The following is a 27,810-nucleotide window of genomic DNA, read 5'->3' as shown; positions in this document are numbered from 1 at the left end:
GTTCTGTATGTAGAAAACTGAACATTTAGAAACTTACCTGCCTTGTTCTTTGCCCTGCAGATTTCTGTCTGAAGCTTTGGGAAACCTTAATAATGTCATTAAACTTCTTGTGTTTAAAACTAGGATCTAGGATTTTTTCCTCCAAGAGTTGCTAAGTGTGCGTGCGTGCGTGTGTGCATTTAATTGTGATTGGCTGAAACTGGCTGAACCAATGCTGCTTTTGATGTTGTTACAAACTGCTTGATAATTGCTGAAAATTGATGCATTTGATGGTTCCTTTGCTTTTTCTGGCACAATTCTGACACATGATTAGGTACACTGACTAAAACAACAGACAACAGTTTGTTTTCATCCCCAGTGAAAATTACCCCAGGTGCATTTTAAGAACTGTCTGTCTTCCTGTGAGCTTGTGCTCTCGTCTTTGTTTGGCTGGGAATACATTTGATTAATATGTATTTTTTCCTGTGTTTTTGGTGTGAATAGATATGTTTGTTTGTGTGTTTTAGTGGAGGGAGGAACATTGTGGTAACCGGCTCCGGATTTGACATAATCCAGACTGCAATCATGAAGGTCCAGGGAGGCAACTGGTCGGCTTCAGAGGTTCCTGTTCATTTTCCGTATCTTCCTTTGACTCAATGCACTGATGCATCTCTGACAGTCATCATCTTATATCTTCTTACCCTTTCTCCTAAATGTTGCATTTTCTCCAATGTTTTCCCTCTCTCACAGTACCACCACTCTTCAATCCCCCCACTTCTCATGAACCCCAACTCTAGTTTTGATTCATTCAAACTCTGTGAAGCATTGCAATTAAACAGACACACAACAATAAACAAAACACACATTTCCACTCCTCCTTGCTGCCACTGATCAGTGAGATTTTATAATACTTCATGTCACCTCCTGAGCCATAAATCCCTAAAACCTGTAGGATTGCAGATATTGCCACCACTGTTTCACCCTCACCCAGAATGTAACTATGGCCCTCGTCCAGCTCAATCAGGTAGGACTGACTGTGCCAGGGAACTTTAAGGAGCTGCACACAGCTTGCCACCGTCTGCCCTCCAGTGTACTGGGCAGTCTTAAGAAGTAGCAGTTTTGTTCATTTAATTTAAAGGAAACAATTTTAAACCAGAATCGGGGTTACTGAAGATTATGTGCCTGTTTCACTCTTCACGATTTTACTCCCGTCCCAGCGAAGTCCCCTGGCCCTGCTACCAAGGGACAGAAAAGGCTTGAAAATAATTTTCTGGCTGCCACAAACTAGCAGTGGATGTAAAGTGTTATCTCAAAGACCTTGGTTGGTCAGCCTCACAAGAGACTTAAACCAAGAGAACTTGGTTTAAGTCCATCTCTGAGCTAGACCCAAATATGTGGACCCATTATGGCTGCTGGCATATATTAAAAACATGTAGATTTCTAGGTCAAGTTGCTGACCTGAAGTTTATTTATTTATTGTGTGTGGTTTTATTCTCTGTAAAGACCAACTAGTTCTTATTTTGGATTTTAAACTTCCTGAGAGTCCTTGAGTCTGTGCAGCATATGTTTGTAGTTACAACCTAGAAGTTAACAAAGTGGATTTTTATAGACTTCTAAATCGGAGTTGATTGGACCGCAGAAAATCCTACTAAATAGTTGCTACGAAATGTTTACTTATACCAAATGTGACTGTTGCACACCTAATGGAGCCAACAAAAATAACTTTTTAATGGATGGATCATTTTAAAGTTCCAGCACATACCAATGCTACAGTATTGTTTGTGCTGTTGGCAAAGTGATGTACCTAATCACACTGAGAAAAGTTCTTTTAAAAAGCGGGTGGTAGAACTTGTCTATCTAGATTCAAGATAAATATGGGACTGATTTAATGTTTATATACAGCAAAATGCATTTACGTGTATGTATGATTAAGGGGCCACCATTGTCTAAAAAACAAATGTGTGCTGCAGTCAGCCAGACACCTTCCCACGATGTTACATGTGTAGTGAAAGATTGGTGTGGATTTATATTTGTTCCATCAAATAGAAATCTATATAATAAAAGAGGACTTCATAAATGTTAATAACATTCAAAAGTTATTTGAAGACTGAACTAATTCACATACCTTCAGATCTCATTGTTTCAGGTACATTAATGCAGTGATTTATCCAACATTAAATTTTTGATACAGTCTCTAAATAGAGTAAACTATTTTTGTGGGTCCCCTGGAGTTCTTTAGTTTTCCTCTACTATATAAATGTAATTGTAGTTCAGGTCAGGTGGTTGCCAGGCAATGTAATGTTGTCATAATAGATGCCATAATAGTCAAATTAAGTGGATGCAAATTAGATGTTACTGCTGTCAAATGAAAATGATACAATGCTTTTATAAGGTTTTATATTTGCATATATGCAAAAGGTTGGTAATTTGCAGTCTGATTGCAGGTGGCTGCTAGGCAACATAATGTTGTCAAATCTAATCTAGATAACATGTACCTGTGTGCCACATGTGGATGCTGAATCCTGATTGTGTAGGAGGAGTATACGGACAGACAGACAGAGATTTGGCATGTTATAGTAGTGAGTGTAAATATACATTCAAAATGCCTTTATATGGGCAATTTGCAAGATTTTTAAAAGGTGAAGGGGAAAATTTGAAGAAATTCCAGTTTTGATATTATGCCAGAGACTTCTGTGACGTGCTTCTTCTTTCAGCTGCTCACAATAAGCATTAGAGAACCCGGTCCTTGCAGAAAGCTGTATTCTACTTCTAAACCAATTTTAGCCCTGTATGAATCACTTTTTAAAAGACAAAATATTTCAGAGAAAATAACAAATATCAAATTAACACCTTTTAGTAACTTAATTATTAGCCTTATTTTCTGAACATTTGACTTAGAGCAGTCTAGATTACAGTCTAGAGTCCAGATGTTTCCTAACCACCTATTAACATGTTTAGAATGAGGGTGAGTCCCAATCACAGGATGTTCTACATTGTTACACTGCATACTAGATACCAAAACATAGGAATTACTATTATGTCTGAAAACTTAAAATGTGTGTTCTCAGTCTTTCTGTTATGTATTAATGATGACATTTTGACGCCTTTGCTTTGTTCTGTTGAAAAACTTTACCTACTTGTAGAACTGTGGAGTTTAGCTGTCATGCACGTAGTGTCGAAACAATGAGAGTGACAGAAATATCACCACCAGTCCAGTTAATCACAAACAAGTATAGAAAGGCAGTGGAGGAGTGACTCAGTGTGAGTTATGATTCATCAGAGGCCTCATTCTATGATTGAAGATTGAGATTTTAATAGAATGACTGAAAAGACGCACATAATTTTACCGTCCCCATTGTACCAAAACAAGCCCCCCCCCCCCCCCAAGTCTATTACCATGTATTATATTCACTCCAGTAACGCCCAGTGTTTTGCATTATTATTTTTAGTGCTGCTCCATATTTTCCATACTGTATTTTCCTGCATTTTTTGTCATGCTTGTATTTGTAAAACATTTTACTGTCCCTCTATCCAACTCAGCCTGCCTATGAGAAGAATGACACAGTCATCCAGTTTCAGTCTCCAAAGGTAAACAGCTCCTTAAACCAGCACTTGAAAACAGTCATCAAGCTGGACAACTGGGAGAAGGAGCTGAAGCCCTTTCACTACCACCCTGACCCCAGCTTCAATATTCTACAAAACAAGATCATCACTGCGAACAGCCTGATTATCGTTACTGTGAGTACAGCCACGATGTCACTTTAATGCACTTGCAGTACTATGTTTTCGTTTTTTTCCTGAAGAGTCGGTGTCTGCTGTGTGTCCTAATTAAGACAAACTGTCTTATTATCTGACTTGAGGATAAAAATGGAAAAGATGCTGAGTTGCATTTGCTGCACATTTTCCATTTGAGCTCAGTGAACACTTTGGCTTAGAAGTCAAAAAGGTTTTTTTTAAAAAGCAGCTTTCAGATAATGAACAATTTAAAAAAAAATGTTTTTATGATTTTTATGATATAATAAACACGTTTTTAGTGTAATGCTGTAAAACTGTTTTATGACAAACACTGCAGGGTCACAAAAAGATTAACACCAGAAAACGCACATGCAAGTGTTTACACAAAAAGTAGTTTCGTAACACTTATCTGAAATCATGCAGTGGTTTTTAGGCAGGGGCCCCAATTAAACAAAGCTTTGTTTTAAGTGGTGTTAAGCCAAATGGTTGAAAAGCCCTCCAAGTCTACCCACGAGTACACATTATTGTTTTAGCCACGGTATAACGAATGTTCATCTTTACAATAGCTAATCTGGCACTTTGTGCTCTCGATTTCAGACAGTATGTAGATGAGCTAGTAAATAAAACCCCGGTTTTTTTCACTTTTAATCTTTTCATCATCATGGATTTATTTTCTCACGTATTTTGTAGCATTATTTTTACCTCTCAAGGGTGCCACTTCTTTTTAAAAAGTCCAAGGTGACACTTTCACATTGCTTGTTTTGTTTGACAAGTGCAATAGAGCATAGTCACAAAAGGCAAAGATATGCAACAAACAAAAACGACTGAGAAGCCTGAGCCAGAAAATGAATGGATTTTTCTTATAGCTTATTTTTATGGCTGTTTCGAGCTCCCAGAGTACACCACCTCAAAGTTTCTGTTGGTAAACGCACTTGTGGGGAAAGTCATATGCAAAACATGTGTAAAACCTTCTCAGTTACTCAGGGGCTGATTAACTGAAGCTGGTTTCACCTTCTTCCAGCCCACATTAGAATAATTAAATGTCTGTAGATCCACAAGTGTGCTGCAAAATCTCAAGAAATTACTGAGAGTGAGGTGCTTACAATAACTCCAATCTTTATCTTTTTAATTACTTTTGGCTCATATTGGAGCAGTGAGGAGCTGTCATACAGCACACTTCCCACCCATTACTCATAAAATGTTGCCGATAATGTTTTCAGTGCTCATCGTAGGATCTGTCTAATTAATTTCTCTTCCATGTACTTCAGTCACTGCCCTTAAAGCCTTGCATTCACTCTTCCCCCTGCAGGGTCGGGGATTCTCCAAAGCGATGACAGCTAAAGAAGCACAAGCCTTCGTAGGCGACGTTCAGTGTGTGGTCACGACCCTTCTGGATGATAAGCTGTTCCTGGAACCACCTTCCACCATGCCTCGTGCTCGTTCTCGCTCCAAACGTCAGCGCAGAGAGACGGGGTCGGAGGATCTGGAGCTAATGGTCAGAGCACACTAACAGATGAGTCCTGACTGATGATCATTTATTTCAGTGAACGTTTTAATGCAACACTGTAAGATCACTGCTTCATAAATAAAAGTACTCTCCTCAAAATCTTAGTATGTTAAAGTTTTAAAGATATCTCAAGAATGAACTTTAAGTACTCAAAATAATGGTCTGTAATGGTTAAAGGCTCCTTTTGGATTCTATGTAATCGTTTATTATAATTATACTGCTATATCTCATGCGTTACACACAAGCATACTTATACTGTTGGAGCTTTAGCCAAAGCTTCTTTTTAGCCATTTATTTGAATAATAGACAAATTACTAGGTTCTTTTCTTTCTTTTTTAAAAAATTGATATTGTTTGGTTTGTAATAAATAAGGAAATAATACGAATGAAGGCAGAGGACACTGGGTACTACTAAGGCTATTAGATTAATGGATAATGGAGTAAAATACAGCATTAAAACTGAGCAAAGAAATCTTTCGTGCCCATGGTCTTTATCCTTGTACATGTACCTCAACTGTGTACTTCAGCAAAGTACTTGAGTAAATGGACCATTGCAGATCCATACACAGACTTGAAGATGAGAGCATGCATGCATCATGAACCTTTACTGTTCTTCTCCCGGCATATTGTCTATACAATTTGAGATCCAATTTTTTTTCCACTGGTTGAACAATTTTCATGTAGCTACAGGCTCTATAATTGCCTGTAATTATAGGTAAGCCACAACTATGATGAATACCATACCTCTCCCTGGGTAATTCTTATTGTTATATGTCAGCGGCTGCATAAAGAAGTGACACTGCTAGACTATAATCCAGCTTTTTCTATACTGGTATCTGCTGCTGTTGATAAAGTCTCAGACTTGGTACGTTTATGTAATTATCCTCTTTATGCGGCCCTACCAACCTGAACATACACACTTTAAAAATGCTTTAAAGGTCCTAGAGCTGCTTTAGCCGAGTTGACGGTTGGAATCTAAATTATTCACATTTTGATTTAATCTCTCTACTTCCTCCCCGACATCGTCTGGTCTTTGCTTTTGACTTTGGCTAAAATGTGGAGAGCTGGTGCAAATAATAAGATTTTTTCTTTCTACAGATCAAGTTTGGGAAAGGGGAGTGGGTGGTCGACTTGGTGCAATACGAGAAGAAGAATGATTTCCCGCTCTACATCATCATCCCTGCTGTCATTGTGCCCATGCTGCTCATCATCACTATCTCTGTCTACTGCTACAGGTGAATTGAGCTATTTTAGGTTAACTTTATGCAGCAGGAGCACACAATTGATTGTGGGTTTTTTTTAAGAGTATAGGTACTTCTCCAGTCAGTCCCAGCTTTTTCTGCATTATGTTTGCTAGTTTTTGGGTTTTTTAAAAAAAACGACTTTGTTTGTTACGTGTCTGTTGCACGAAATCTGTTCATATTCATAAGAAATTATTAGGAGCACACCAACAGCGACTGCGTAATAAGAACTAATAGATACCTTGCAGCTAAGTTAGTGGCCAAAAGAAAATAACCTCTTTGCAACAAGTTAACATTCATCTGTTTGACCTTATTTTCATGATGCGTTTTCTTTGTGTGTGTGTTTAATCTTTTCAGGAGGAAGAGTCAGCAGGCAGAGAGGGAGTATGAGAAAGTGAAACACCAGCTTGAGAACCTGGAGGAGAGTGTACGAGACCGCTGCAAGAAGGAATTCACAGGTATAAGCTGTGCAGCTGTGCAGAAGCGTCACAATATTGCTAATGTCCCTCTGCAGATCTGCGTTTCTAAGAAGCTGTAAAGTAATGAATTGGTTCATAGCTCTGATTAAATGCATAAATTCTCCCACTCAATGTCATCTTATCATCATTATTAGAAGCAGTTTTGCAGTAACATTAATAGAAAACAATATTTCACTGTTGAAATCATTTTCCTGGCAATGCTCTCCATTTTCTGCCTCTTGCAGCATCATAATTGAGACAGACGAGCAGTGTGAAAGTGACAAGAGTTGCTTATTAAAAAGAAACCATGTGGTGCTTTTTGTTTCTTTCTCGCAGACCTAATGATTGAGATGGAGGACCACACCAATGACATGAATGAGGGACGAATCCCTTTCCTGGACTACAAGACGTACACAGACCGAGTCTTCTTCCTGCCCTCTAAGGACGGTGCCAATGATGTGATGATCACAGGGAAGCTAGACATACCAGAGGCTCGCAAGGCCACCGTGATTCAGTCTCTCAACCAGTTCTCCAACCTCCTGAACTCCAAGACATTCCTCATTAATGTAATTATACTGCGCACGCATCATCAAATTGTCAGCTGTGAGCTTGGACCGATAATGCCTGCTTACAGAGAGTTTGCAGTCCTTTAAAACTGTGCAAAATCAAACCACCAAACACTGAACAATGTTGGATACATCTAGATTTTCAAAGCTTTCTTTTTAGCTTCACTGGCACCAGGACTCTGAGGATGTCAGAGTCAGTTGGTACACTTCAAATAGATCACTATCAAGTTTTACAAAGACATTTATGATTCTTGGATGATGGATGGCTTTGGTGATCCCTCTAACTTTTCCAATAATACCACCAGCAGTCTGGGATTTGCTTGTCTGAGTGAAATGATGCCGGTTGCTTGACAGACTGCACAGACATGACTGTACCCCACAGGATAATTTGGAAAAACTTGGGTGTTCCAGTGACTTTTCCTCTTGAACTACAGTCAGCTCAGAAAGAATATTTCAACTAATTTGGGTTAACACAATAAGAAGTACTTAAAAAATATTGACATTCCTATCAGCCTTAGCTGTAGTTTGTTTTTAGCGCCAAATGGCAAATGCTAATTAACATTACATGAGATGATAGTAATATGAGACTATTATACCTGCTAAATATCATGCAGCTTGGATCATTTTGGCATTATGACTTTAACATTTAGCGCACAGTAAAGACTCAGCTTGCAGCTAGCACAGATTTAGACTCTTATGAAACATCAGTCAGTCTAAATTTAGACATGTAATCACTAATGTTACTTCATATGTTATATAAATGTCAGTCACTGGAGGCTTATTTCTAAACTGCATTATTTCAACTGCTCATTCAAATAAATCCAAACCCATCAGCGCACCATCAATACCAGAGCCTTCATGCATCAAGTTTTAAGCACAGTGGGTGAACAGATGTCGAGGAGGGTGAAGAACAGACAGACAGATATAAAGATTCGCCTATTAATTCATGAGATGTAGCGTACTGTATACCATAAACGGAGTTGACTTGCAAAAGTGGCAGCATTGCAACAATTTCCTCTGAGCTCGCCAGATTTGCACCACTGCATAAACTCTCTAGGCATAAGCTGATTTACTGAGAAAATCACAAATGTAGTTGTGGAGTTGTTTCTGAATGAACTAAAGTGGCCTTGTGTAATGAAAGAGGTAAATCACTGAATGCACCAATACAGCTCTTTTATATGTATTCAGACGACAGTGGAGTTTTGTGGCACAAGGAGTCACGAGGTGGCTGTGGTAATAGGACGGGAGACAATAATCTTGAAAGGCAGCAGGATAAATGCAGGGGAGGTTTTCTTTTTCACTAGTTTTTTCTGATAATATGTGTGTGGGGGGGGTTTTTTGTTTAAAAAAAAAAAGAAAAAAAAAAGGTCAGATCCAGCCATTACCCTGAGCTACTTAGCTAAATGTTTGTATGATACTATATTGATGGTGTTTTTAAAATGGGCTGAAGACCTCACAGATTAAGGATCTATTCTAACTATAAGCCGCCCCCTTCCTTTGAATTGAGCACTGTAGTGTGTTACAGTTTTGCGGCGTATCTACAATAATACAAGCGAGAGGCAGAGGACATAGCAGAGGGAGACGTGTGAAGATTCCTGTTAATCCAATATTGCTGGCACAGAAACAGCCTCTGAGGTGCTAACTGCACTTGTGGGGTGATTCCTCTTCCACTAATTGGTATCATTTCTAAGCCACAGTATTTTACAGCGCAGAACTAAATTTACCTTGATAATTATAATTTTCACTAGCATTGGTCTTTTGATAATTTAAAAGCGTATTATGTTGGATTTGCTTCTGTGTGTGCTTCATCACGATGATTAATTCACCTCATCATTTGCCTTCTGTTTCTCTGTGTGCGTGCGTGTGTGTGATTTTTGTGTTTTTGCAGTTTATCCGGACCCTGGAGCGCAGTCATGACTTTAACGCCAGGGCCAAGGTTTACTTTGCCTCCCTGTTAACAGTAGCTCTGCATGGGAAGCTGGAATATTACACCGACATTATGAGAACACTGTTGTTGGAGCTGATGGAGGAATATGTCAACAGCAAGAACCCCAAACTAATGCTGCGCAGGTGAGTGTGGAGCAACTCTCTGTTGCTTCTTAATGGTTCTCCTGTATTGCTTTCAGGCTTAATTAGCACAACATTTTTACATAGCATGAATCCAAAATGTTTTGGTGCTTGCTTCCCATTCATCGCCTTGAAATCTGGTGCAAACATTCATATCCTCTTTCTAGATTAATTGTAGTTACCTTAGCCAAATTTGTTATGTAGGTCAAAACTGTAACAGTAAATACCTGTTTTTTGCATGCTAACCTACTTAGCTCTGTGTGCTGCTGCCTCAGTCTAGCCTCTCGGCGCCACTCTTCTGGCTGGACTCTTAGATTTGTTTAGCAGTAATTGCTCTGAGATTGTAAAATGTCCTCCTTCAGCAGTTTTGAATCAGAGTCGCTCAACTCTGGCACTGATATGAACCAGTTGATGCGGACTGGGATTCAGTTCAGAATGCAGCGGACTGTTTCATTCTGTTGCCATGTTTTCTGTTGAATTTTGTGAAGACTTACTGTAGTCCACTATCAAGAGCCAGACTGCTGCTCCATTTATTCCAGTCTTCCTCCATCTGCTCATCCTTCTGTTTTTTCCTCTTTTTTTTGTTTTTCCTCATTGGAATCCAAGTAAAATGTGCTGGACAATTTTCTTTCTTCTCTTTCATCTCGTCTTTGTCATCTTCACCTTCTTATCCCTGCTGATTGTAACAAAAAGATCAGCTTTAGTACTTGAGCCAGCGTAGTTTAACCCAAATTCTATTTTATTAGCTGGACTTTCCAGCTAAGTGGAGACTGGTTGTAAAATTTGGGTTGGTGTGAAATTATAACAAATTATCGTTTTGCTAACCAGTATTTTTAAAACTGACCAAATACTGGTGAGTTATTTTTTGTCACTGATGTGATCGTTTTAATAGTAATCATTCGCTCTACTCTTCCTGGGCAAAATTTCTGAATTTCCTTGTGAAATTTGAGTCCATAAACATTCAGCTTATTAATCTGATTGAAGTAAATAGCCTTAAGAAACGAAGCTTCCAGATTTTGGTGTTCTTTGATCTTTTTAATGATCATGTCAAGGTCAAGTGATCCATTGACTGCTGCTTCCCCTCCCTCAGCAGGACACACTTGTCTGGCGGCACAGTTGCTTATCGTTTCTGAGGGGCAGTTTTGTGATCTGAACTATTCGCTGTGCCTAGGCACGCTGTGACTGACTGTTATGCAAGTACACATCTTAATTATCCCCCAATGGAGAAGCTCATTATGCTGATTAGCCCATTGTGCCAAAACAGGCCTCCTTATATACAAGACATCTAATTAGGCATGCTATGTGCATCAGCGGGCATCACCAGTGGATAGTTGACATTTTGATGGGATATCTGTCAAGTGACCAATGACATGAGTTCTGAATAAAAATATCTTGACACTGACAAGCTGTATATAATTCGAGGCCCACGAGATGATTTAAAAAATATAATAATGGTTATATAAGTTATTTATACTTTGCTGTTTATCAAAGCCTTTATTTATTCTGTAAATAAATGATAAATGTCATAAGGCCTTTTCATATTGCGCTAAGAAGTAGTCTTGGCCCCCTTCCTGATTTCCTAGTTTTTATACGTTTGTCACACTTAAATGTTTCACATCATTAAACAAATTTAAATACTAGGTAAACATAACACAAGTAAACACAAAATTCAGTTTCTAAATTAAGGAGTTTATAATTAGGGGGGGGGAAACCCAAACCTCTACATGGCCCTGTGTGAAAAAGTGATTGCCCCCTAAACCTAATAACTGGTTGGGTCAACCTTAACAGCAAGGTTGGCCCAACCTTAAAAAGGTCATGCCACAGCATCTCAATCAGATTCAGGTCAGGACGTTGACTAGGCCACTCCAAAGTCTTCATTTTGATTTTCGTAAGCCATTCAGACTGGTGTGTTTTGGATCATTGTCCTGCTGCAGAACCCAAGTTGTCTTCGGCTTGAGGGCACCAACAGATGGCCGGACATTCTCCTTCAGGATGTTTTGCTGGACAGCAGAATTCTGGGTTCCATTTACCACAGCAAGTCCTCCAAGTCCCGAGGCAGCAAAACAGCCCCAGGAATTCTTTCCCCTTAATAATAAACCTCTTCATTTAGAAACTGCATTTTGTGTTTGCTTGTGTTATGTTTGTCTAATATTTAAATTTGTTTGGTGATGTGAACCATTTTAGTGTGACAAACATACAAAAAAAAGAAACGAAATCAGGAAAGGGGCAAACACTTTTTCCACACCACTATATATAAGTTTAAATAACATTATGCAACTTTAGAGGCTGTGTAGTGTAGACTTTCCCCTTATCAACAAACACTATATAGACAAAAGTACTGGGCTGCATACATGATACACCTACAGGAGGCGCTCAACCATGGAAATCCTGCCAGGAAGCGCGCTGTACACAGGGTTTGCTGATGTTAATGCCAGAGGAATTTTGGAACTTTGCAGTTATTGAGTCAGCAGTGCACCTTAGCAGTGAGCAGCCCTGTTCTGGTCTGCCACATTGTGGCTAAGTTGCTGTGGTTCCTAAATGCTTCCACTTTACAATATTATCATTTATTACTGCATGCAATGTCAAAGAGGGAAGAAATTTCACAAAGTGACTTATTGAAAAGGTGGCATGCTCTTACAATACCGATTTTAGTGAGCTCTTTCTTTCACACACATGACTGCATGGCTAGGTGCTTGATTTTATTGGAACTGAAAACACCTGAATTCAAAGATTAAAAGGTGTGGCCCAATACCTTCATTTATACTGGTGTCTGTTTCATGCTGTGTCTCTTGATATACAGTATTTTACACTAAATAAATCATTTTTATTTTCATAATAAGAGTAAAAATAACTCAACAAATATGTTTGTTTGTTTGTTATTCTATTCTATTCTATTCTATTCTATTCTATTCTATTCTATGTTTTTCAGGTCAGAGACAGTGGTGGAGCGGATGCTGTGTAACTGGATGTCAATCTGCCTTTACCAGTTTTTGAAGGTAATGCAAGTTTTGGGTCACTGGAAATGATGCAATGACTGACAGAAGATTGATTTGATTTGAATATTTTTTGGTTGCAGCTCTGATATGTTTTGATTTTAGTAGCTGTTCTGTGTTACAGTAAACTTTATGGTATAGACTGGTGGTCTGAAAAATATAGATGTTATTCAATACATTTTTTAAGAGAGAATATACTTTATCAGTTATGAAAAAAATGTATGATCACATGCTTCAATAAAGAATAAAATAAATAAAGAATAAATAAAATAAACTGTGGGCTTTATGGATTTCTGCATTTCTTTCATTAGTGCTCGTGTTGAAAGTGCCAATTTATTTCACTTTTAAGCTGCTAATCACAACAATTAGCTTCTTTACAACAGCTGTGTCAAGCTAAATGGTTTTGTGTGCCTGTGTGTGCGTGTGTGTGACAGGACTCTGCAGGCGAGCCCTTGTACAAACTGTTCAAAGCCATCAAGCACCAGATTGAGAAAGGCCCCGTGGATGTCAGAGTGAAGAAAGCCAAATACACCCTCAACGACACAGGCCTGTTGGGTGACGACGTAGAGTACTCTGTCCTGGTGAGATGGACGCGCACACACTCACTCACACACACACTCTCTCTCACTCACACACACACACACACACACACACACACACACACACACACACACACACACACAGAGCACCCCTCACAAACACTCATACATAGAAATTCAGAAACTCAGTGTCATAAAAACTGCACACTCTGCTTCAACATTGCATGGTGTTTTGTGCCTGGTGAGCAATACAAACACGCACACATACACACTGTGCAGTTGCCATGGTAACCACCCCAAACAAAAAAAAGCCCTGAGGCGACTGCCCGCTTTTGTGTGACATCCATTTTCAGTGTCAATGTTCTCAGCTCAGAAACGACACAGCCAACACATTCCAGCGTAGCAGGGAAATGTGTGGCTTAGGTTAAAGTCCTACAAGTGGGAACAAGTATGGAGTACAAGCCACCTCCACAACCTCCCCTCAACCTCGCCGCCTGCACCTGCTCTCTGTCCATTTGGGCAGCTTTCAGGAGTCAGGAAATGCCCGTGTGTCTCGTTTTGATATTGTCTCAGTAATGGAAGCTAATATGAACCCAGCTGTTTTTTGTTAAAGTCAGCACAAATAAAAAGACCCATGGGTAATGGCGTTGTCGAGGACAATTATCAAATTAGCCTGAATTACACGTCTCCTTCTGTGATGGATTGCTTTCTGTGATTGAATTACACAGGGAGGAGGAAAAAAAACGCTTGAGAGATTTCAAAAGCAGATGCATTGCTTCCTACTGGCTTAAATTTACAGCGTGCTACTCTTATTCACTTTATATGCAGCTGGGCTGATAGGGTTGCCATTGTGAGTGTATTCCCTGGCTCACATTTGAAAGCGTTGAATGGTCAGTTATTTCTAACAGAATTGGATGTGAGAGGCGAGGCGGGTCAGAGTTTGCTCCTGCTGAGCTTTGGTCATTAGCTGGCCAAGAGTCCTGTCAGGTGTCACCAATGTGTGTCTGTGTGTGTGTGCCTGTGTGCTTATAAAGCCCTGTTGCCGTGACAACAACATCCAAATAGAGCTTGGCATGTGTGGGTGGGTGCCTGGGTGCTCTGACCATGTTTGAATATTTCTGCATGTTCGTATTTTATTAACGTAGGTGCACGTTATCAGCGTGAGGTATTAATGTGTGATTCTGTTTGTCAGACCTTGCAAGTGCTGGTTCAAGGCGAGGGGCCGGATGTTACGCCCGTCAAGGTGCTGAACTGTGACACCATCTCGCAGGTGAAAGAGAAGATCATTGAGCAGGTATACAGGAACCTGCCATACTCCCAGCGGCCCAAAGTCGACAGCGTCACCCTGGGTGAGTAAATGAGGGCCACCTAAAAAAAAGCAGAAGAACTAAAGCAGGGACGTCTACTAATGATAAATAATGTAACTGTTATTTCAGTCTAAAGTGAAATTAATTCATAATTAAATGAGAAGTGAGTTATCTGAGAGGGCGAATAATTATTTCATTCCATATGTATTCAGTATATTTTATTATTTTAATAAAACAGGTTTTTATTTCAGTTTGTGGAGTAAAAGAAACCAACTTAGCTTAGAATTTATTCATTGTCAGCAACATGAAGAAATCGTTCATCCCTAAACAAAGCTATGCTCGCTACTGTAATCAGAAACCTTGGGGAGTGACTTGAAAGGCTAAAGCTCCACAGACATTTTCTAACTTCAAAGTCATTTTTTTATTCCCACGCACGCTGTAGATCTCATTCCTTTATACATTTTAGATAAGCAGAGATCTGTCTTCTTTTAGGCTAACTGCCTTGTATTTGGTTTTAGTTGTAAATGAAACGCAGACAGTGGTGGGCTCAGTTATGCAGAATGTGTTTGGGTGCAAACTTTTCTATTATGTTTCAATTATGCAGAGACTACTGACATGTGACTTCTTTACCCGAGTTCAGCCATATAGCTAACAGGCAAATTCAATAAATGCATCATTAAATCCCAGGAGATAACTGAGCAGATAGCTGCATTCGTTAAAGATCACATTATTACAGTGTAACCACAGGACAGCTGCATCCCAGGATAAAAGTAATTGAAATAATATAAAGTATTTTATTTGAAATGTTTTACTGCCACAGCAGAGATAACTTGCATTTTGAATAACTGTCTCATCCTGCCTTCATCACAGAGTGGCGCCCTGGCTCAACAGGGCAGATTTTGTCGGATCTGGACTTGACCTCCCAGAAAGAAGGCAGGTGGAGACGCATCAATACTCTGGCACACTACAACGTGAGTACTGCAAAAATTTACTTTGAAGTAATAAGAATTGAAATTACAAAACCAAATGACTGGGGTTCAGTATCTGATGTAAATCAATGACCATTTAATGTGCATTCAATTCAAATGGATAATGTAATGTATATGTATGAGTTTCTATATGGTTTTTTTTTCTTTTTTTCACCATAACAAAATGTTTATTTACCTTACTTTTTTACCACCAATTTATACCTAATCTCTCAGTATAAATAAGTATACATATAAATACTTATTTATATATAAGCATTTAAACTTACCTTTAGGTAAAAATAAATTGCTGATACTTCTATTTGCATACTCTCTTCTCTGCATAGTCTCTTCTCTTGGTAATCTCACTTTCTATGCAATCCTACATTAAGCCATTTTAGTTACTTTTCTTCCAAGTATTTTCTGCAATAAAAAAAATAGATGTATGGCAAGGACACAGCTTTCTGCTTACAAAGCCACATTGTAATGTGTTGTTTTGTCAAACCATATAAAATTACAGTCATGCAACAGCTCACATGTGACCCTACCTGAAGATACAAGATTAAGATTTCTGTTTTATACAATATGTATGAAATACCATAGCAAGAGAAAGTAAATGTGCGATATGTTCTCAAGGACAACATTGGAAGCTGTTAAAGTGATCCTTTAATCTTTTTATATGACTCTTTAGTTCAAGTCCAACAACCATCACAGAGTTTTCACTCTCCTTTCTATGCCAATAACTACTAAGCTATGTAAAAGCTAAGAGAAAAAAAAGTTTTTATCCTTAAAGTGCTGCTTAAAGATTTCATCATTAACTTTTATGGAGTGTAGAGGTGTTCGAGATAGATCATTTACGATAATGTTGGCCCAAAGAATATGGTATACAAGAGCACTGTAATAAAAGTCTTCACTTTTTGTTTTTATCACCTACAAATTTTAATTTCTTACCTGCGACTCCCATAGCTTTCTCTTTGTTTGGTCTTGTTGGCTCTCAGTGGTGACAGAATGCCACTAAATCTTCTTGGCACTGTATTGATCCACAGAAAATAAAGGTCACTCACGAATATCCCCAACCTGTTCTGCTTTTCAGCCACTTAAATCGGCCTCTTTTAAAGGTGCTCGAGTTTCTTTCATCCTACCTGCTGTCTCGCTGTTGTTCTTAGACAACAGACCTGCTCCTATAGATTCATTGGCTGTGTCAGGGGAGCGCTAATCACAGTATTTCTGGGGTCAATAATGGGTTGACGCCAAAGAAAATGGCCTGTAAATATCCCAATAAAGACTCACTGTTCGTGTCCGCTCATTCGCATTGATTAGGAATTAGATCTGGGTGCTAAAAGGCACTGCTGACCACAGTCAGAGTAGCTATTAAATTCAAAGGTGTGTGAAGTTTTCATCGTTGTGTGTTGTCATCTAACAAAATGATTGATTGTACATTCCAGGTGCGGGATAACGCCACATTAGTTTTGTCCAAAGTGCAGCACACGCAACAGAACTATGACCAGAATCAGGAAAACCACGAGGAGCGTACGTATCTCTAAGTACACGCATACCGTGCATATAAACACACACGTGTTGAACACAGAAGAACACAGATGAAATGTGTACTTGAGAGTTCCTGCCTTTGTTTAGTTTCTCCAGGGTTTTTGTCCATATTCCCATGACCAATTAACATGCTAATACATGTTGTTTTATGTATAACACGCTTTGAGATTATGCCGAAATAGTATGTCCTTTTATCTTCAGCTTTTTTATGTACATTTGAGAGTATTTGATGGTTTAGCATTTCTTCTTGGATAGTCTCATTCAAATTCAGTAGACACGCCCTCTCATGTTTTTTTATTTTAATCGTCTGAATGTTTTCTGTAAGCATGTGCACGAATAAATAAGAAGTACAATTGTCAAAAAGAAAGTTTACACTGGTGTTTTCCTCCAATAGGAAATGCTTTGTTGGAAGATGATAAAGTGTTTCACTTGGTGAGGCCAACAGACGAACTGGATGAGATCAAATCTAAACGAGGAAGCATAAAGGACAAGTCGATGACCAAAGCCATTACAGAGATCTATCTAACAAGACTCCTTTCTGTAAAGGTACAAGACAAAAACATTTATGCAATTATTACAGTAAGTAGGGCACTGTTACACTGACTAAACAGTAAAATTCTGCTTTACAAACCAAGGTTTTTCCAAGTTAAAGCTATTTTGGAAAGAGTAGAAAATACGCAGTAAAAACTTGAATAGCTATACTCTCCTTGCAAATAGATGTGCCTCTGGTATTTCTGGCTGCGCTCTGTGTCTCTGCCCTGTCTCACATTATTTGTGGCCCCTTTCAGGGAACACTGCAGCAGTTTGTGGATGACTTCTTTCGCAGCGTGCTGTGCTCTGGGGCAGTGGTCCCACCAGCTGTCAAATATTTCTTTGACTTCCTGGACGAGCAAGCGCTGAAACACAGCAATGTGGATGAGGAGACTATCCATATCTGGAAGACGAATAGGTAAAACAGCAGGTCGACTGCGTACACTAATGATCACTCTCAGAGTTCCTTTTGTATGCTGTATGTTAGTATGTGGATGTACTCCAAGTATCAAAAGAAAAGGATGTTGTTCTGCAAAGTTTACTGTGTGCAGTTAATTTAGTCCAGTCTTACAAAGAGACTACAGTGAAACAAGATAAATGATTAAATATGTAAAAAGAGAAAAAAGGTAAGGACTCAGCACCACAAATTTGTATTTGTTTCCGGCCTCATTCCATGAAATTAATTAGTCCACATGACTCCCTCAGAATAAGCGTCAGATAATGACTATTTCTGTGTTACTGTCCCCTGAAGTACATATGAAGTACTATTTTTCCCCACATTTTATGGGCCCTCATAACTTTATAATTACAGGAGATAGCCATTTAACTTTATTCTCACCTGAAAAGCAAATTTAAGCTCTTTTAAACACGGGAACCCACTCCAAGTGTCGCAATGTAAAACAAAAATCTTGTTTTTATTTGCCAGGATTTTTTTTCCTGTGACCTACTTTATGCATCAGTATCAGAGAATATATCACAGTTTTTCACTGCAGCAATTTATTGTCTAGGATTTAGAGTAACAGAAGAATCTGTGCCTGGGATTTATTTTTTTATTTACTAGAGGACAATTTAAAAAGTGGATTTGGGGTCATTTTCAAGGGTTTTATCTGTATAATATTTTGGACATAATACACTGATCAAATAAGTTTAGGTCCTAAAGATGTTTTCTTGCAATCAGAGCTTGGAAAAGGGTGGAGATCACAGAGTGCTCCTCTGTGGCTCTATGCTCCATGTAGTCAATATAGATATCAGCCTTTGCCATTAAGGGATGTTAGATGGTCATTAGCAAGTGGATCATTGTTGTTGATGTTTCCTTCCCTGAGAGGCGTTTTTTTTTTCTTCATGGTATTTCAACCAAATATCTATAATTACTACATCTTGTCCCCTCTTTCTCAATAGAACAGGAAATTATGCAGATAGTTTCATATGTTTTGACAGTACCTTTTTACTAAATGTTTAAAGTAACATTTTGTATTAGTGGAATATGGGAACTCTTTTCATCTTTGGTTTAATTAAAAAAAAAAGTCTAATGAATCTTTTCACCCAAATTTGGACTGTTCATGTATTATTGCCATTTTTGCCAGTAGGGGGGGAAAGTATTTGCTTTCCCCCTCTTTCCTCTATAGACCTGAACCATCTGAGCACTAAACTGATTGGATGATTCAGTTAATCTTAATGCTTTCCATCGGATACAGGTTTTGTTTTTTGTTAAATCGGAAAACCAATGAGTAGCTATAACTCCCGAAAATGTAAAACAATAAGAGGAGCTTTCTAGGATAATTTCGTCTTAACTATAGTGGTGCAGAAGAATGGCATAGTATGAAAAAATACATCTTGAATGAAATACAAGGACCTCTCAATTAGATACGACTGTGGTATACAATTTCACAACTAGTCCATACAAGCACAGCTATCCGATTCCCACCAACAGAAATCCCGCTGCCTGAGACACTGTAACTCTCCAAGAAATAAAACTTACTTATCCCAGAATGGACGGAATACAAATGCCCAATTTCAGCTTACTTAGTTTGCATTTGCAATCCCCCTGCTCCCATGTGACATTTAAGTGCATAAATTAGTGTCACGTCGGCTAAGGCTCAAGCATACAAGACGACGTGTTGCATGTAGATGCTGGTGATTGACGCAAGGCTGGCAAGAGAGCAGCCACACAAGGACAGAAGATGAGCGATTTAATTACTTACTACACTCCACACCACACTCTGCATCCGCCCGTTCTGTTTATCAAATCAACTGAGGGCCATGTACTAAATATGAATGTGTGTATGAGGCATAACAACAAACAAACATGGTAATTATGTCCCAAGCTAATTTAATTCTGTGATTATGGCAACATTGCTATTTTTATGCTTCCATTGTATTCTCACGGCAGCCTTCCCTGGAGATATTACCAAACCAGTATGAATTTTACGCGGTGCGTTTCCTCTCTCAGATGGCAGAAGACGTTCTCACCGATTGGGGAGGAGTTTTTTTTTTTCCTAAACTATTGTATTTGGTTGTTCTTTTGAATGTAAAAGCTGATATGAGGTTGGAAGAAAGTCTGTAGAGTTTGTTTTTCCGTTCAGGGGGGAAATTAGCAAGACCATTCGAGCATTGCATTATGTAGTCTGGGCTTTAAGTTGTTAGGCTGCACAGGAACCTCAGAGGTCAGCTGCTTTATCATTTCTAATCACTGTTTGTTAGAGTAGACAAGCGTCATTGGATGTTGCTTTGTGCAGATCCCTTTAGTTGTTAAAAAAAAGTCTTCAGAGATCATTTTTTTTCTTTTTCATTTAATTTTCTGTGAACAGCAATAGTTCTCACAGAGGTCAGCATCGTGTGAAACAGTAATATAAACTGACAGTCAAGGGTATTGTTCTGAATAAACTGACACCGACAAGAAAGGCTTTTCTCCATCCCTGTTATTATCTTGTACTGCACTCAATTGCACCTCAGGCAAGTGCTCTCACACATGAAATGAAATGCCTCCCTGACTTAAATTAATTCATGGATGTAATGCGGTTGATGAGAGCCCCCCCCCCATTCTGAAACAATAATACCGATAACAACCAGTGATGATAGACTGATTTCTTGCCCCTCTTTTTAATACCCGTGCAGCCTGCCTCTGCGGTTCTGGGTGAACATCCTCAAGAATCCCCACTTCATCTTTGACGTCCACGTGTCTGAAGTGGTGGACGCCTCGCTCTCTGTCATCGCCCAGACCTTTATGGATGCTTGCACCAAGAGTGAGCACAAACTCAGCCGGGTGAGTGGAAACGAATGGACAAGAGGAGGGAGGGGTGGGAGAATATGAGGTGGAGGAGTGAGGAGGAAAAAAGGAAGATGGGTGAAAAGATGAACAAAAGATGAGAACAAATTTGATTATGTGAGAAGGTCATAGGCACATTAATTTAAAGTGCCATTTTCACTGAGTTGTATCCCTTCCCCTTTAGGACTCGCCAAGTAACAAACTACTCTATGCAAAGGAGATCTCCACCTATAAGAAGATGGTAGATGAGTAAGTACTGTCAGCACTTTCCATCTGTTTTCATTGGAGATTGTAATACCTTTTTTAAATATCAATTAACATAATGGAGCAATTACCACCTCTTGTCTACTCATTATGTGTGTGTCTGTGTGTTTAGTTACTACAAGGGCATCAGGCAGATGGTATCTGTCAGCGACCAGGACATGAACACTCATTTGGCAGAGGTGTCACGGGTAAGGAATACATCTGTCATTTTTGAATAGAACACAATAGAGTAGAATATCTTCATTGTCACTGTAACATGTACAGTGAAATAAGTGCAATGTCAACAGTGCAGAGATCACTCACAACAGTCATAAAAAAAATCTGTAAATTGCATAAAACTATATAAGAGATGAAAAAAACAAAAGACAAACACAACTTTTCTCCATTCATCTAAACTGCAAAACCCTCCATTGCACACAGCACAATCATGTGGATAATGCAGCATTTAATGCCTTTACAGCTCTGCGATAAAAACTCGTCTTGCTGTTAATGTTGCAATCCTTAAGGTTTCAGTCCTGGATTATCATCCAAGTCATGATTTTTAACATCACTTGTGGGTCTTGAACACATTTAAGATTGTTGGGTTTTTTTGTTTTTTGTTTTACCAAATGCCCCCGGAGACTTAGTTATTGATATAATAAGTAAAGAAAAAGGTATTTTTTCTAAAGCCTCTTTTGTACTGGCATGTTAACTGTGAGAGATTCATAGTCCACTTTCAAGTCCATAAATTCCATTTATTTTGGGTGTTTTTGTCTTTAATTGACAGCAGATAGGAAAGGATGACACAGGAAACCAGTGGAGAAAGTCATAATTGAATCATATTGCGTTGATGTGGCATTCACTGTAACCATTTGGCTACAAAGACCCCTCCACATAATGTTTTCCACAGGAAGGATAGTATGAAAATTGTATTTTTACTTACTGCGCCAGGGGTGCACTTTGCAACTACATGCTGCTGAAGACAACAAAAGAGGAACTGGTGTATTTGTTTGCACTGTGGCAGAATTAACTCAAATGGCTTTAACCAAAAAGCATGTCAATAATCGACTTCCTTTATACTGTAATATGAAAAACAGGATTTGAGTTTATGAAAATCTTAAGGATTATAACTTTAATGCCCGGTGGCATTACATATCAGCATTGTTCAGTGGCTTATTTATGTGTGTGCAGTAATTCTCATTTGCTCCTCCACAGTTTTTAAAGCCTGGGTGTAGTTTATTCAGCTGGGTCCAGGTTCATGGTTTGGTTGGATTTCCACTTTAACCTTTAAATTTCTGTTTATGTTTTTCAGTCTCACACAGACAAACTGAACACACACGTGGCTCTCCATCAGCTTTACCAGTACGCCAGCAAATACTATGATGGGGTAAGAGGCCCTTCTTTTTCCTATCACACCCGAAGGAGGCTATTCCACTGAATGCACTACTGCCCACTATATTATTGGTTCTCTTTTTTTTTTCTCTCTCTTCACTCTTGATATGCCAGAAGAGTGATTGTATGAAATTTTAATTGAAAGCATTTCTGTGGGATGTGAATTGGAAAATTGCTCTGGGAATTGATTTTTAAGAGTCCATTGTGCATTGCCACTTGAGGTCACGAAAAGGGGATAAACAAAACCTAATGAACAAGTTGGATAAACAAATGGGGCTGTCAGTCTCCCCTAAGTGGGACTCGCAAAGAATAACAGCTTATATGACGCGATTGCTGATGTCGAATAACACCATCTTCTCCTCCCACTCTCCACCCTTCTTCTTCCTCTTTGTGCTGTGCTTCTTCTTTGTCCATCCCCCTCCTCCTTGTTTCTCTGCTTTTCCGACATTACCCTTATGCCATCCTGTGTCCAACTCTTTGTCTCCTCTACATCCTCTACACCTATTATTCCCGACATCTCACTTTTTTTTACTGTCCTTCTTACCTTCCATTCTTTTTTTCAGATCATCGCTTCTCTGGAAGAGGACCCAGCTGCCCAGAGTAAACAGCTGGCCCTGCGGCTCCAGCAGATAGCAGCCGCCCTGGAAAACAAAGTGACTGATCTCTAACCCACTAAGTGGAGGGAGGAACCAAGGGAGGGGGGAATATCGCCAGTGACTACAGGGGCTTATTTCTTTTCTTTTTTTTTTAGTGAATAAATTCCAGAAATGAGGAAATGTGAGAAGGGACCGATGTGGGCGTGTTTATTGTACAACTTGGCCCTGGGGTAATTTTCTGTTCTGTGTGGAGTAACAGACTAATGAAATGCAGAAAGAGAGGAGACAGGAAGAAAATGGTGGGTTACACTGTCATAGGTACGCCTTAAAGCTCACTTGCCAAACCTTAAAGGTCTGCGCACTCATTCATGCTTCACTGAATATTGCTCCCACAATGCAGTGCGGCAGAACTCTCTCTGAGATTTAAGCCCCTCTGTGGAGCACTGGCATAGGAGATAATCAGATGTTCAATTTCTCTCTGTGTAATAAAAAAAAAAATGGTTTTAAGAGTTGTATTATATATTTTTTTTATCGTGCAGTCTTTATGCGGAAAGCTTTATAAGAAAAAATATCTTTTTAAATGGATCACCTTGTGGTGCGGATAGTGTTTTTATTAGCCTGTGTGTGCGTAGATGCCTGTGTGAAGTACTTGTGGAAAAAACAAAAAAAGAGTGTGTGCTGCTGAATTTAAGTGTGCGTTTGGGTGGATTGCACATGTGCGGATGTGTGAAATTGTGCGTGCACACACGGGATGCCTACTGTCAGGCGCGAGGGTGACAGGACGCCTGCTTTGTCGTTTTAATTCCCCCATACTCAGTAACACACTGGAGCCTGTGCTCTCAATGAGCTTTATGACAGAGACCAAAGGGTCCTCAAAAGGACGCTGGTTAATCTAGCAATGTACAGGCTCATATGAATGACAGGTCACCAGGCGTTTCAGAAACATTTAAGTTATATTCTTTTTCTTTTGACTCGGATTTGGTTCCGGCTGGATTGCCTGTTGTGCTTGTGGAAATCGATAATAGCACAGTCTGTCTCCCTTTATTGTACAGTGCCATGAAACATTCCACTTCAACTAAAGCACAGAAGGACATTTAATACGTTTTAAAGATATTATAGTTAAAGACTGTGTTTAAGTTTTTTTTCCTTTGCTATATTGTTTTATTTTTATATACATATATGTATCAGCAAGAAGCAACCATTTTTCCTGCCACAGATTCGTGTCACTCGTATTAGCCCTGCAATAATGTCAGTATACCATGAGCCACAATCAACAGTTGCATTTGCTTACTAAAGTAGCAGTTCAGCAATATGTTAGAAGACTATTCAAATTGTTTTATGCATTGCTCATGTTTATGATTTTTGTACCATATTTTTAGTATTACCCTTGTAATGTTCCAAATAGTCATCAAGATTTCTGCCTCTACAGCTATGAAATAGCCTGTCGCTGATGTTAATAATTTAGAAGAGATTCAGTCGGTACTTAAATGGCATGCTCTGAACAATTATCGTGGATTTAGCCTCTGTATGATGTCGGGGGAGGGAGGGGGGTGTTTGGTTCAGTCGTGTACATAATTGTTATATTAATTGGGTTATTGATATGTCAGTGTCAGAACCGAGGTGTTGCCAGGGTAGGTTGGTTATTTCTTGGGCCATTAGACGCCGTCCCTAAATTATAGGCCTTGCTGTTGACAGATGATTTAATTGTACTCGCTGTATCTGATCATGGGTGTGTGGATTTGACGGCGCATGACGCTCTCCACAGCCCCAAGAATGTTAACGATTCCTGCCTTCGCTAGAGAGAGGTGTGCACAGACCTCGAGCTTGCCTGCCTGCTGTCTCAGCATGGCACCCTGGCATCCCGACCAACAGCACTTGGCACTGCCCACTCAGCGCAGTGTAGAGTGGCACTCTGTATAATGGAATCAGCAGGGGAGGCTTTTGATCTTAATTGCATGCCGACTGCAGGCTCCATCCTTGTCTCCGGTGTTGTTTACTGCTGAGTCCTTTCTTACTGACAGAGTTGATGCAAGAAGCTTCTTTCAGAGCCTTTCTTTCACCAAAAATGTGCCTTATATAGGATATTACATATATTGTTTCTAAATTATTCTACTGGTAACCTAGGTGACTATGATGATGATAGTGATATAGACACAGCAATGTATTTGGACTTGTGATCTTATGTGTGCTGTCTCAAATGCTAGATGCCCTGCTGCAGCCATTTGCGTGCCAATAGGCTGAAGATGTTTCAGTAAGATTTCTTTTATGGTTGCAATTTTGATGTGTGCATTTCCTTTGGGTGTCTGTGGTGTGTGCTTAGTAGGACTTTGGTGGGTAAGGCAAAAAAAAGAAAAAGAAAAAAAAAAGCCAAACTGATTAAATGTAAAACAGTGGCCAATGTGATTTGGGTTTCCCTTGAAAATGTCTGGCATTCCTAAATTAGTCTGAAGCCAAAAGGTTATCCTTATGTAGATGGATATGCGCAAAATTGTTCCAGTTGTGTTCATTTTTTGCCCTGTGTTTCTCAGCTATTCCACAGTGTGTACGATAAATGACTATCTATACTCGACAAATGACCTTTCTTACTGCTGTGCAGTTATTATTTTTATTTCTCGTTTCCTATATCATATAAATCTTTGTAAAACGTTGAAATACTGTATTCTAACTGTATAATCCTATGCATTGAGTCCTGGGACAAAAATAACAAAAGTGAAAAAAAAACCTGTTTGTGCAGTTGTCGAGACTTTTTTTTTTCCATTTTGAAACTTGTGAATGTGCTGTGATGATAAAAGAAACTGGGACGCTCCATTTTCAGTACAGGACCATTAACGGAAGCCAACGTTTTCCTTCACATCCGAGGCAGCTCAGAAGATTCTTGATCTTGTACCTGATCTGGTTGTACTGGATGAACTTAATTTTACAAAAGTTGTGTGTGGACGGAGGGTTACAGGTTTCATCATACACTCCTCCGTTAATAAACTCAGAGACATATACGCTCTTCATATCTGCTGTGTTTCTTTCATCTTCAGCATATTGATTTGCTTCAATTTGACACCCACCTCTCACGAATAATGCATGAGAAACAATCACCTTGGATGATAGAATAGCTTTTTCCACCGCTGAAGCAAACTCTCTTTTATGCAAGTCTTTGGTATTTCTGCATGACCTTATGAAGAAAACATGCACAGGCAAGAGTAATGGTGGGGTTTCTGAAAATTAAAACCACCATAGCCCTATTTATGAAGAAGAGGACCAAGTGTCAAAAGCTGACAGTTTTTTTCCCCCCTTATCACACATATTCCTTCATATTATGACCCCAAACGACTTTGTTGATAACATCAGTTGATATCATCAGTCTTCATATGCAGCATATCCTATGATGGCTGATGCTTTTCCCCCCCAAATGCCACATCAGGTTCCTGTCACAAGGCTCGGAATACAAACTAGAAGCCAAGGTCTGGCTTCATGAAATGAGTTGATAATATAAATAGCCGCGCCGCATCTCTGTCATCGGCGGTGAAGGTTGGAAAAATTGCGGCAAAAAACATTAATTAAGTACTGACAGCTAAGAATGAAATTGGAAAAAAGAAAGATGAAAGGCAAAATTGCCTCATCTGACTGCTTAACAAACCCAGACGCAGGGGTGGAGATATCAAAGACAGACTAGGAGCCTGCACGGGCCATCTTCTAACCGAGCGGATCACTGATGCAGCAACAGATAGAGCAACTTCAAGGGCTGCTGCCAAAGCAAGAGTGATTACACTTGATTATCGCAAGCACTGCATTTTGTACACTATCCTTGATCACTTGTGGGAAATCAAAGGCAATACAGTACTTTATATTCCTATTAGGACACGCAGCTTACATCATTTTGGGATTCAACATTATTTGCCGCGCACAGCGCTTGTGATAAGATTTTTAAATAACCATGCCCTTCACTGTCTAGAAATCAATGATACTGCACACTAAGAATAATTATTTTTCAGTCAGCCTCTGTGCCGGGTTTCAAGAAATTGGGTTAAAATCTGCATGATTCCTGGCTTCTGTTCTCCCGTCTAGGATGCTTCTTCACACAATGCAGCCAGCCTCTCCTTCTGCAGGTTAAGTCTCACCTCCACGTTTGAAACCTCCTAACGAGATTTGGCTTTGATTCTCTCTGCCTTAGGGATGGAGGAGGAGGAGGAGGAGGAGGAGAACTTGGAGCAAATAAAAACAATGATGGTGTGGTGTCATTCTAAACAGTTGTTCTGATGAATAATTTAAAACCACGCAGGCAGTTTCTGATTCCAGGGTTCTCTAAGCTCATATCCTGGGAGCAAATTAAAATATCTCGTTGAGTTAGCTTGGATTTTCACATGTGGGATTTTATTAAGCTTAGTATGAGTTTAAATTGGTTGTAGTCTACTTAACTCTTGAGTCTAACGAGTAGTGATGGGTATGAGCCATAATGGGGCAAACTGACCATCAATAGTTTTAAATGTAAATGTAATTATGATGACATTGTGAATAACAAACCATTTTAACATTTGTCAACGGCAGTATCTCAAGAAAACGGATTTACTAATGTTTCAAAATCACACCCATAAAAAAGACCCTCAAAATGTTTTTAATTGTGTGATATGGAAAAACGTACTACATCTGTGCACCACAAATACAACTTATTATAGGCAATAATTTAAAAAAATGCCATCAATATCACTACATGCTTTTTTAAATGTAATTATAATGACTTAATTAGGTGTACATACAGAGCGCCTCCCACTTCATTTGTCAGATGTGTGTGCGAGAAACATATAATTAAAAGAAAATAACACTCACGAGTACAGGTAATTCTTCTGATTACTGCTCATGCTGGCCATTAAAGAGGTACTCTTTCCTC

The 27,810-nt window shown here is 39.2% G+C and overlaps 1 protein-coding gene across 1 annotated transcript in view; it reads left to right on the top strand.

The window, feature by feature from the left end:
* plxnb2b (plexin b2b) overlaps positions 1-25,933 on the top strand; it is a 131,266-nt gene extending 105,333 nt beyond the window's left edge. The window contains exons 19-37 of the mRNA XM_039614531.1: positions 507-600; positions 3,520-3,717; positions 5,024-5,209; positions 6,319-6,455; positions 6,819-6,919; positions 7,256-7,485; positions 9,374-9,555; positions 12,482-12,548; positions 12,980-13,126; positions 14,277-14,433; positions 15,262-15,362; positions 16,802-16,886; positions 17,299-17,450; positions 17,693-17,853; positions 20,550-20,697; positions 20,885-20,949; positions 21,077-21,152; positions 22,256-22,330; positions 22,899-25,933. Coding sequence (XP_039470465.1) covers positions 507-600; positions 3,520-3,717; positions 5,024-5,209; positions 6,319-6,455; positions 6,819-6,919; positions 7,256-7,485; positions 9,374-9,555; positions 12,482-12,548; positions 12,980-13,126; positions 14,277-14,433; positions 15,262-15,362; positions 16,802-16,886; positions 17,299-17,450; positions 17,693-17,853; positions 20,550-20,697; positions 20,885-20,949; positions 21,077-21,152; positions 22,256-22,330; positions 22,899-23,003 — 2,467 coding nt within the window. The 3' untranslated portion in view covers positions 23,004-25,933. The remainder of the gene's footprint in view (positions 1-506; positions 601-3,519; positions 3,718-5,023; positions 5,210-6,318; positions 6,456-6,818; positions 6,920-7,255; positions 7,486-9,373; positions 9,556-12,481; positions 12,549-12,979; positions 13,127-14,276; positions 14,434-15,261; positions 15,363-16,801; positions 16,887-17,298; positions 17,451-17,692; positions 17,854-20,549; positions 20,698-20,884; positions 20,950-21,076; positions 21,153-22,255; positions 22,331-22,898) is intronic.
* The last annotated feature ends 1,877 nt before the right edge of the window (positions 25,934-27,810 follow it).

Source organism: Oreochromis aureus, linkage group 7 (assembly GCF_013358895.1).
Source record: "Oreochromis aureus strain Israel breed Guangdong linkage group 7, ZZ_aureus, whole genome shotgun sequence".
Lineage (NCBI taxonomy): Eukaryota > Metazoa > Chordata > Actinopteri > Cichliformes > Cichlidae > Oreochromis > Oreochromis aureus.
Note: the sequence above shows the minus strand (reverse complement) of the source record. Positions and strands in the feature narration are given on the sequence as shown.